Consider the following 12,109-nt stretch of genomic DNA (forward strand, 5'->3'; position numbering starts at 1 on the left):
GCTGCATCAACTGTAGGTAGCTTAGTGTGTAAACACTGCAAGTCACCAAACCTCTGCACACATCCTCTTCGCCTGCTGTTGATATACCCACCAGATGGATAGAGAGACACAGCACATATCTGTAAGATAAGGCTTTACCTTTTCAGTGAACAAGATAAAAACCATACTGTGGCAAACATTTTCATTATTTTTACTAGTCTTTTTATTTAGTTTCAGTTTTCATATCATAAAATACTGTAATCCTTTATTAACCAGTTTACAACTCTTCACTAGTAAGGTGAAGTTATGTGTACTTTTTCACAGATCAATGTATATGCAGGTAAATGCATCTTATCGTGTAGATTATGGGATCTGAGGAACATCATCGGGAACTCTGAAGATTCCATTTTCTCCAGACATCTCAGTGAAGAAAATCCCAGTGTGTCCAATTATTTTGTTTCCTGGAAACCACTTCAGCACATCCTTCTCTTCGTGAAGGCTGGACCAGTGCCAAGCCTGACCTGCTATGAGGAGACCACCACCTCTCCTTACAAATTCTACCAGCTCTTCAGCTTGTTCATCATCATAAGCATCACAGCAGAAGACACCTACTGATCCATTATACGAGGGAACTATCTTCACCCTATAGCCAGCCCTTTTCAGGAGGCCACCCAGGAAATTCAGCGTTTTGATTCCCACCCAGGATTCTGGATCCGGTGTGAGCCACTCCACAGCATTTAGTACAAACTGCTGAAATTCTAGCATCCTTGCTGAAAACTGAATATATTCTTCATGTGCCACCACCACCACCCGCCCTTTTCCATAAGTAGAGGCTGCAATAAGGATGTGCCCCATGGGGGTCACCACCACAGGCACTGCCATCTCTCCTGTCAGCATCAACTGACCTAGTGTTGATGAATGGACAAAGGGGAACTCGTCAATCCCCTTTACCAGAGCTCTATACACAGACTGAGCATAAATTCTTCTTTCTTCATCTGTCACATAAGAAAAAGAACATAAAATGGGTTAAAAATTGTATATCTCCGATTTATGGCTGTATAAATTGTCGATTCACACAAAATTTTTGTTTCAAACTATAGCCTTCTTCTGCTTTAGGAAGGTAGCACTTATAGCCATTGTGTTTTTGGCAAATTACATTTGTAAGGTTTTAATAGTTATGAATTTGAAAAAAAAAACACCTCTGTTGGTCTTCAACTATAATGGGGGTCAACTGTAGTTATTTTTTTTCCTTGTCAAGATTTTGAATATATTTCAGTTTAGTATTACTGTAGATATTTAGTAAATTGTTGTCTAGTTCAATTTTTGTTAAATTTTTTTTCAGACAAATACAACAGTTTTGAAAATACATATGCAAAACGGGCTGTAAACAGAATTTTGCAGGTGGTGAAGTTCGATTTTTAAAAGAGTCCATGAATTCTGAGAGGTGTGGCCATTGAATGCATATTGTGTGAAAGCAATAAAAAAAATTATCCAAAGTTTAGTCCACAAAGACTGATGTAATGCAAACTCTGAAGTTTTGAAAAAGTGAGCTCAGTATTTAGACAAGCAAGTAATCAAGTGTAAAAGGAAAAAAAAACATTATTATGCTGTCAGTTATAAACAGGGAAATCAGTCAATATACAGAAACAATGCTATTATTACCTGTAATCTGTTTATCTATTTAATCTAGAATGCCAAGGAGGGATGGGCAGCCACTTGGACCGTTTGTTTCCTGCGTGGCCAAGTGGGCATACTTATAGCTTTAATAAATGCATTGATAATGTATTACACCGGGGGGGTGTGGTGGCACAGTGGGTTGGACCACAGTCCTGCTCTCCGGTGGGTCTGGGGTTCGAGTCCCGTTTGGGGTGCCTTGCGACAGACTGGCGTCCCGTCCTGGGTGTGTCCCCTCCCCCTCTAGCCCTTCGCCCTGTGTTGCCGGGTTAGGCTCCGGTTCCCCGCGATCCCCGTATGGGACAAGCGGTTCTGAAAGTGTGTGTGTGTGTGTGTGTGTGTGTGTGTGTGTATTACACTAGTCTGTAGGAAACAGTTTTCTTTGTTTCTTTGCCAGATATATTTGTATCTTTGCCCTTTTGCCTTTGTTCAGCGCTCTGTGTCACTGTGTGACAAGAGCGCTCTATAAAGTGTTTCTGTATTAATTCAGCTTTTAATGTCAAAAAATGAAATAAAGACAAGGGAAATGTAAGAAAATTATGCAACTGAACTTGCAGTCTGAACAAACTGACATGGTGTCTCACACGTCGTGCTTGTGTGTGTCTGTGTGTGTGGGAGTTTTAATTTCTTATAACAGCACAAACGGGAGAGTAGCTGGAAAAATGTTCACTAAAAGTGTTTACAACTGTAACTGCCGCTTGGTGTGCTTCTGTCCATGTGTTTCACCCGTAAAGGAGGCTTTGAAAGATGCAAGAGCCTAGGCTATTTTTCAACACGGTTTTGCTACTGAGACCTCACTGCTTTTTGTAATTGCAATTTTTTACACATAAAAGTGTATCATTGGGGAAGACTGTATACTGAAAAAACAGAAGATGAACATTTTATTAAAACCCGTAGGCTTCCGCGGTTGGTGTCAACTGACTGGGAATTTAACTCTTCTGGATTAGACAGCGTCATGTGGGTCACTGGTTCCAACGTTTCGCTTCCCTTGTTGGAAGCATCGTCAGGGAGCTGACGCATCTTGTAAAGGTTAGATGTGAACTGGAGTGTTCGATGAGGGTGGGTGTATTTATGGGCGGGATCGGGGTCGGAGGTCGTAGTGGGTGGTCCTGATAGGTGGTGCCCCCGCTGTGTTCTCCACTTGCGCTGTTTCTTCCGTGTTACAGGCAGGGGCAGACTGGCCATCTGGACTTTCTGGAGAAGTCCAGAACGGCCGTCCGTCCGACGGCCGTCGGCCTGGCTGGTTCATCATCAAAGAAAAAGTGTCAGATTAAGTGACGTTGACAGCCGACAAAAGGGGACGCTAATGCAATCTTTTTTTGCTTATAATAAACCGAAACTGATGCAAAGGAGAGTGGGCTCATGATGGCAAGCAAAAAACGTAAAGATAAAGGCGGTTGGGAGAAGCTAAAAGAAAAAAAAGCAAAGTCCTTAGAGACCGACAAAATGCAAAAAAATAACAGAGATGTTTGGCAACAGTGTTGCCAGCAGCAGTGCAACTGCAGGCAGCAGTAGCCCTAATCTTGAGCCTGATGAGAGAGAGACAGCAGCAGTTGCTCCTGAACCAATGGTTCTGGTGAGTCGCCTGTCAGGACAGTTACATCAGGTTACCTTTGCCCGCCTCTCTCACTATAGAGCATGAAGCCTATGAACAGCGCTATAGTAAAATCCCAGGACATCCCTAGTCCGAACGTTCACTGCTATTTATCACTCCGCATTGTCTGACGTGAATAATTGCATTCATTCATAACGAGACAGCAGCGATTCTACAACGGGTTACAACATTGCGAGTGAGTTAGAAAATAGAGTAAATGAAGTAGCCTAAGGCGATTGCTCCGATTAACATGTAACATGAGAATGAGCGAGTTTGCAAATAATTTGTGCACACATGGTCACTCTCACTCAGCTTGGCTGCAGCATGACTTTTGTCGTTGCGTGGCAACATTAGACGCCAAAACGATATTATTCTGATCATGGCATGTAGGCTAACCCAGCCAATATCCAAATTCACACCCATTCATCCCGTTTTAAATTGCCCACGAACTGGTCACGAACTCACATTAAAACAAACAGAATTTAACAGTTCTAATGGTGCTACGTGGGGGGTGCGGTGGCGCAGTGGGTTGGACCACAGTCCTGCTCTCCAGTGGGTCTGGGGTTCAAGTCCCGCTTGGGGTGCCTTGCGGCGGACTGGCGTCCCGTCCTGGGTGTGTCCCCTCCCCCTCTGGCCTTGCGCCCTGAGTTGCCGGGTAGGCTCCGGTTCCCCGTGACCCTGTATGGGACAAGCGGTTCTGAAAATGTGTGTGTGTGTGTGTAATGGTGCTACGTGTCAGTTTGCACAATCAGGTGTTCTCACGTTACCTACAGCTGAAATTATAGCAAAACATAGGCTATAATTCTCCCCAAGATTGAGATAACATCATGCAGACAACCATTTTGTCTGAAAATAAACCTAAAATAATGTGTTTGCTTTCCATAACATTCAAAGTGTTATAAGAATATATCAGAATATATAAATAATTTAAAAGTAATTTAGGATTGGTTTAATATTAAGTGACAGATGTTATACTGAGACTTATCTGAAATCAACTTATCTGTATTCATTTGCTTATTCAGGGTGAAGGTAGTTGCAGGAGCGATAAGCATAGTGTCAATGACACACACACACACACACGCACACACGCACGCACACACACACACACGTGATACAGACATATGAATACTCAAATTGTAGAAAAGTTCTGTTGTTTCAGGTTTCAGGTTTCTAGATTCTAGGTTTATGTTTATCATTATATGTCATATTATACATTTTTGCATCTGCTCTTTTTATGTAGATTTCAAGTATTTGAGTTCATACAATAATAAATTTATTTCAATCACCATGGGTTTTGTGATGATATTTGCCATAAATGCGATACATCGACTGCTATAATATTGTGAGATAGTAGCCGCTGTTTGTAGTTGTGGTGGGGCCTATTTGGGTGAAAATCCAGGGCCGTTTTTTACTCCCAGTCCGTCCCTGGTTACAGGTCTGATGTTTTTTTGGTTTTCGTGCCGGCAAATGATTTTTATGACTCGGTTGCGCTCGAAACCGTTCGCTGAGAGCGCTTTCAGACAGAAGTATCTGTTCTTCTTCCTTCCAGGAACTTTTATTGCTTAGTCAGATGCTTCTTGTGATCAAGGCGTTCATGACCGCGTTCTGAGCCGGGTGGTGGTGGGAACCTGCGTTGAGGTACCAGTTTGTGTGGTTTGATTTTCGATAAACCTGTGGCTGAGGCTGCCGTCACTCCTCCTCCTAACTAACACGAAAGAAACAGCGCAAGATGAGAACACAGTGGGGGCACCACCTATCAGGACCACCCGCTACGACCTCCGACCCCGATCCCGCCCATAAATACACCCACCCTCGTCGAACACTCCAGTTCACATCTGACCTTTACAAGATGCGTCAGCTCCCTGATGATGCTTCCAACAACAAGGGAAGCGAAACGTTGGAGCCAGTGTACCACACGACGCGGTCTCATCTAGAAGAGTTAAATTCCCAGTCAATGAACATTTTAAGTTGTTCTATTGCATGTTTTCATTCTGTTTGCATACTCAGTTTAAAGTGATATTTTTGGGCATGTCTTGCAAAACCTCTGTGAAGCTTTCACCATTGGTGCTAAGAACGATGTGTTAAATGGTTTCATAACTGCATAAATTTTACTGTTTGTACTGGTATACTCTGATAATAGCATCCTACAAAAAACTTTTGTCCTACTAGAAAAAATAAGACTATTTTGGTAAGCGTGTTTGTGTTCTCCCATCGCTTCACTAATTATTATTTCTGCCATTGAATAATGAGTTCATGAAAAAGTCTGAAAAATTTTGCAAGTTTTCAGTTTGAAGCACTATAAAAAGAGGAAATGATAGTTTGCATGTGTAGAGAAAGAAATTCATAACATTTCTAATGTACACACAACGCTGCATTTTAGTGATACATTTACTCATTCAGCTAAAACTTTTACCTAAAGCAATTTATATTTACATACCCATTTAAACACCTTAGTATTTCTACTGGAGCAATTCAGAGAAAGTACCTTGCTTAAGAGAACTACAGCTGAAGGTAGGATATGAACCTGAAACCACTCAATTAAAGGGCAACTATGCTAACCACAACACTACCACCTCCATGATTGAAATTGTTATGGAAATTCTGAAATTAGCTTGAGTAATGTAGTGCAACTAATTACTAGTAATAAATTTATGAATCATTTACATCGGAAGTTGGTAAATTCTGCCATGAGATTTATTCAGATGCACTTTAAACATTCAAAAACTTTTTAGGCTTATGTTAAAAATATAAGTGTTTAAAATACCAGCACTGAATATGTTGCTGTTGTTCCAATGTGTAGAACAGCACATTTTAAATCAAGGGTTATCCATACAGTACCTGACATAGTTGCTGTGTCCCAATATGTCCTGGACTGAACTTGTAGGCAGTATTGTTCATATTTTGGCTTCTCCTGAGCTGAAAGTATGGCAAAGATTTCTGTTCATCTTAGGCTGTTCATCCCGACCAGATGTATGAATAAACATGCTACTCAGAAACACAAAAATGCATGAAACCAAGAGGACAACAGTGATTCAGAATGAAGGACACGGACTGACCTCAGACACTTACTTTTGCTATTTGCAGATGCCAGAGCAAACGCTGCAGCGATGATGATGATGAGGAAGAAGAACCTCATGACTGCTGCCAAACACAGACTGTCTTGAAAGCAACCTTTCTGAAAGCAGTGGTGTCAACTAAAGGTTCTTCATGCGGAAGCCTAATTCTGTAGGTGTGGTTCAAATCTACCAAGTGAGTCACTGCAGGCAGGATGCGTGAGTGGGGATGTGATGTAGGTCCCTAAATATGGTCAAGTAATGAATGTCTTAGAATGCAACTGGTGATTGTTCCTACATTAGATGTAAGAAAAATACACACACATCATCTGAAACCGCTTGTCCCATACAGGGTCGCGGGGAGCCGGAGCCTAACCCAGCAACACAGGGCGCAGGGCTGGATGGGGAGGGGACACACCCAGGACAGGATGCTAGTTCATTGCAAGGCACTCCAAGCAGGACTCGAACCCCAGACCCCCCAGAGAGCAGGACCCAGGCAAACCCACTGCACCCTTTGTAACAAAAAAAAAGAAATCTTGAAGTTAGTAATAGCTTTAAAATAGGATATTTGAAGACAATTTATGCAGACTTAAAATAAAATAAATGTTTGAATTTATGATTTATGATTACATTTTATTCAAAATTATTTCTAACACAGTACAACAATTGTAGCAATAAAGAACACACACATAAAGAACAATTTATTAAAAAAAAAAAAAACATTTCTCATAACAGAAATGCCCTCTCCACTGTTGTCCAGCCATGGGCTACAGTGACCCTGAGCCCACTCCAGGAAGAACAGGGTGTGCAAGGTGTGGATGCCAGGTCAGACCAGGTCACTGCAGGGGACATTCACACTTTCACACTCTTCTACTGATGCCTCTATGAGCTCGACCTACTGCACTCTTATCACAGAAAAGTACAAAAAGCTCTATGCCACCGGTGAAATCCGATTTGAGACAATACACCCTCCTGAAGACTTCAGCTACAACTACATCCATGCATTTCAAGTACATACATCTGTTTTTGGCTTTGATCCTGCTTTGTTCTCAACTCTATAAACTTCACTGGTTTCCACATTGACTCACCTGTTTCCCAAGTTCCCAAAGTGGTTGTTTTGTTCAAGTCCCAGTCTTCTTCCTTCTCTGCACCCGTCTTTCGTGCTCCATTCCAGGTCCCATGCTTTACTCTTCTCTTTGTTATGCCTCTGTGTCCTCATCCCAGTCCCATTCTTGTGTTTCTCTTTAGGTCCTTGTAAATAAGTGCTTGTGACGCCCCTTTGTCGCATGTTAATTCAATCGCATCTGCACTTTGTTTCCAAAGGTGCACTGTGCACTTATATATCACTCTGCTGTTGAGATCACCACCCCTCACATCCGTGTTCAGACATTACGGTAATCTATGTCTGTGTCAATGTCTCCTCCGGAAGCAACATTTCAGTAGTACAATGGACCTGTGTGGGGTGCCGCTCTAACTATGAAGTGCAGAAGACAGCATGGGCTGTAATTGAGCTGTGTTGTTTGGAATCACTGATATGGAGTTGAGTGTGTGTGTGTGTCTTTGTACTGTGTGTTGTGTCTTTAAGATTGACATGTTAATGCTTTTACACTTGTAAGTCAGCATTTTTAAAAATTCAGGCTGCTTCTCATTGACCCATTAGAATACATGGCTCAGAAACCAATGGGTTTCTAATTACTCTAATTCCAGGACTCAAGGCAACTGGGGCTTTTCAGATACGCTATCCAACAGTCTAAGTCAGCACACTGATATCTGCTGACTTGCTGTAGCACTGGCATGATTAGATTGTTAGATTACCAGCTCATTGCAGCTTATGCAATACAGTGCAAGTCCTGGCTATTTAAAAAATAAGAAGCTCTTAGCTGCTTTTCAATGTCACTCTTAGCTGCTTTTCAATCTGCTGTCTCTTCAGCTAAAACCTCCTTCTTCCACAATAAAATACAGCAATGCGCGTCCGTGTCAGACTCCCATCCAGACGCTACATGTCTTAATTTTACATGTCTGGAACGTCTTCATTTTTCTATTTTTATATTGTACTGGAACGATGATCGGTTGTCATCTGAAGCACCTGAATGTTGTCATCTGGTAACTTGAAGGTGCAGTGTCTGAATCCCACTCCTCCTGAGGTAAAAACCAATGCAGCAGCGGAAGAGCTTTCCACAAGCGTTTTAACAGAGAAATGCTACCCTCTAGCGATAGCAGGTGAAACATCACAAACTGTTCTGGTTGTTGACGATTCAATATTCTTATTCTCTATATAGCTGACACCTTTGCTTAAGGTGACTTGCAGTGTTTACACACTAAGCTACTTACAGCTGATGCAGCACACTGTTTAGAGGTAAGTTCCTTGAGCTAGGAACATCAGTTTACGGACAGTTTCACACAACTATACATGTGTCACAAATTGAATAAACTGACAAATATGTTATCGCTGGATTTTCAGTATTTGCACACATGGACTCTTCAGGCAGAGGTTTAAATCCAGCTTAGTCTGTGTGGAGTATAACTGCCAGGACTGGGTACAACCTTCCTGAGTGTCCTAGTTCAGTGTGATGGCATTGCAGAAAGGTCATTTCCCCAGTGTACAACAAGGTAGAAGACAAATCCAGTACACCAAACATCTGCAGCAGTGACCTGTGTTCTCCAAAAGACCTGAGTCTCCTCAACAAGTAAGAATGACTCTGGCCCTCCTTGTACAGAGTCTGTAGGATCACTGGAGTTGGTTGTGCTTGCATCTCTCAACATGCCCTTCATCAAACCTCTGTCCATATCCTCTTCCCCTGCTGTTGATATACCCACCAGATGGATAGAGAGACACAGCACATATCTGTAAGATAAGGCTTTACCTTTTCAGTGAACAAGATAAAAACAATACTGTGGCAAACATTTTCATTATTTTTACTAGTCTTTTTATTTAGTTTCAGTTTTCATATCATAAAATACTGTAATCCTTTATTAACCAGTTTACAACTCTTCACTAGTAAGGTGAAGTTATGTGTACTTTTTCACAGATCAATGTATATGCAGGTAAATGCATCTTATCGTGTAGATTATTGGATCTGAGGAACATCATCGGGAACTCTGAAGATTCCATTTTCTCCAGACATCTCAGTGAAGAAAATCCCAGTGTGTCCAATTATTTTGTTTCCTGGAAACCACTTCAGCACATCCTTCTCTTCGTGAAGGCTGGACCAGTGCCAAGCCTGACCTGCTATGAGGAGACCACCACCTCTCCTTACAAATTCTACCAGCTCTTCAGCTTGTTCATCATCATAAGCATCACAGCAGAAGACACCTACTGATCCATTATACGAGGGAACTATCTTCACCCTATAGCCAGCCCTTTTCAGGAGGCCACCCAGGAAATTCAGCGTTTTGATTCCCACCCAGGATTCTGGATCCGGTGTGAGCCACTCCACAGCATTTAGTACAAACTGCTGAAATTCTAGCATCCTTGCTGAAAACTGAATATATTCTTCATGTGCCACCACCACCACCCGCCCTTTTCCATAAGTAGAGGCTGCAATAAGGATGTGCCCCATGGGGGTCACCACCACAGGCACTGCCATCTCTCCTGTCAGCATCAACTGACCTAGTGTTGATGAATGGACAAAGGGGAACTCGTCAATCCCCTTTACCAGAGCTCTATACACAGACTGAGCATAAATTCTTCTTTTTTCATCTGTCAAACAAGAAAAAAAACATAAAAATTGGATAAACATAGTATATGTCAGTTTTTGTGGCTGTATAAATTGTCCAGATTGAAAACAAAACACCTGTGTTGGTCTTCAACTACAATGGGTGTCAGCTGTGGTTGTTTTTTTCTTTGTCAAGATTTTGAATATATTTCAATATAGTATCACTGTAGGTATTTACTAAATTGCTGTCTATTTGAATTTTATGTTAAATTTGTTTTCAAACAAATACAACAGTTTTGAAAAGAGTATATACATATGCAAAAAGGACTGTAAACAGAGTTTTGCAGGTAGTGAACTTCAATTCATAGAAGAGTCCATGAATTCTGAGCGATGTGGCCATCGAATGCATTTTGTGTGAAAGCAATAAAAAAAATTATCCAGAGTTTAGTTCACAAATATTGATATTATGCAAACTCTGAAGTTTTGAAAAAGTGAATTTCGTACTACGTATTTAGACAAACATTATGATGACACTGTCAGTTATGAACAGGGAAATCAGTCAACATACAGAAACAATGCTGTTATTACCTGTCTGTAGGAAACAGTTATCTTTATTTCTTTGCCCTTTTGCCTTTGTTCAGCGCTCTGTTTCTGTGTCACTATGTGACAAGAGTGCTCTATAAAGTCTTTATCTATTAATTCATCTTTAATGTTAAAAAATTAAAGGAAATGTAAGAGAAAAATGCAATTCAATTGTGAACAAACTGACATGGTGTTTCACATGCTATGCTTGTGTGTATGTCTGTGTGTGTGGGAGTTTTAATTTCTTGTAGTGGCCTGCGCAATTTGTTCCCATGTGTAGTTGGATATTTGGGGTGGAAAATAGTTATATAAATATGGAGAGGGTTATGGTTTTGTAACGTGATGTGTTTTTTATTCCCATATTGTACGTTTTTTTTGGTGTTTATTGGTAGGAAAAATGTAATTTAGGGACTGCCCAATCGGTGTTATCGCGACCTTGTAGGGTGGGATGTTCCGGGAGGGAAGGGGAAGAAGAGGGAGTAGGAAGGAGAGTTGGAACACCGCGTGGGGAGGAAGGAGTTTTTTGAGACCGGGCTAGGAGAACGAGCCGGTTTGGGTTCGTTCTCGCTCGGGTGTTTCGATAAACTACGCGAGCATAACAACCAGCGGGCGTGCCGTCAGTTGGTTTTGAGTAGTTTTACTTTAAGGGAAAGAGGGGGAACGTCGTCACGGAGCACGTGTGTGGTAGACACCGCGTTGCACCTAGTTTGTTTTTTTTTTTTTTTTTTTTTGGAGTTGTGGGGCAGTGGAAGTGTTAGGTAAGCGCGACTGGACCGTGGAGAGAGTGTTGCCAGGACTCCCCATCATCGCTCCACCTCACTGGAGAGAGAGTGGATGTGAGGATAGGTCGCTGTCGGTTTCCTGCATCGCACGAAAACCGTGAATAATGGTGGGGAACTTCCCTCGGTGGTGGAGGAGAAGGAGCTCCAGAATAAAGCGCGCCAACGAGACGGTACCAGAGAATGAGTCATAAATAAAAAAGAAAAAAAACCCGGGCACAAAAAAGTTTTTTCTTTGTTGGTGTGAATACTGTAATGTTTATTATTTGTGTGGACTAGTAGTTTTATATTAATAAATGTGTGTGCGTTCGTTGGGTTACTTATTTCACCTGAATGTTGTGACAGTCTGTGTGTGTGTGAATGGTTCTTTTTTTGGGGGGGGAAAAGAAGGGGCTGAGGTTGCTAAGTGTGATGCATGAGGAGGTTTGTACTCACAGTAACAGTATAGCTGCACGACGCTAACTGGGCCCCTCCTCACCCTAGCGAGAGTCATACCCCGCAATTGGGGAAGCGACAGTACACGCATCCCAAAGTTGTGTTGTAGACACCACCGATTAACCTCCCATGCTAGTAATGTTAAAAAAAACATTATAATGGAGTGATTGATGTAAGAAAAGCTATCGTGCTTAGTGGGGTTTCTGTTGACGTTAGTGATGAGACTGTGTACAAGGTGCTGGATGGGATGGGAGTACTTGGTCAATGTAAAGTAAGGGGACGGTGTTTAGAACAGGCTGGAAAAAACCAACTAGTGTTAGTTGAAACCACAAATGACATGACTAAGGCTACCATACC

At 41.8% G+C, this 12,109-nt stretch overlaps 1 protein-coding gene across 1 annotated transcript; it reads right to left on the reverse strand.

Annotated features, from left to right (window-relative positions):
- Positions 1-342: 342 nt before the first annotated feature.
- LOC108919116 (TRPM8 channel-associated factor homolog) lies at positions 343-11,405 on the reverse strand. Its single transcript, XM_029260111.1, has 4 exons — positions 11,359-11,405; positions 9,424-9,963; positions 9,078-9,145; positions 343-974 (listed from the first exon to the last, which is right to left on the reverse strand). Exons 1-4 carry the CDS (start codon positions 11,403-11,405, stop codon positions 343-345), a joined length of 1,287 nt encoding a protein of 428 aa, XP_029115944.1.
- Positions 11,406-12,109: the final 704 nt, after the last annotated feature.

Source organism: Scleropages formosus, chromosome 18, assembly GCF_900964775.1.
Source record: "Scleropages formosus chromosome 18, fSclFor1.1, whole genome shotgun sequence".
NCBI lineage: Eukaryota > Metazoa > Chordata > Actinopteri > Osteoglossiformes > Osteoglossidae > Scleropages > Scleropages formosus.

Bases quoted from the DNA above. Each gene is read 5' to 3' on its own strand.
- LOC108919116 (XM_029260111.1), bottom strand. From the start codon at position 11,405: ATGCAGGAAACCGACAGCGACCTATCCTCACATCCACTCTCTCTCCA. The intron at 9,964-11,358 runs GTGAGGTGGAGC...GTCTGTGTATAG, and splicing joins TCACATCCACTCTCTCTCCA to AGCTCTGGTAAAGGGGATTG. The intron at 9,146-9,423 runs GTCTGGAGAAAA...CTTATCTTACAG, and splicing joins GGGATTTTCTTCACTGAGAT to ATATGTGCTGTGTCTCTCTA.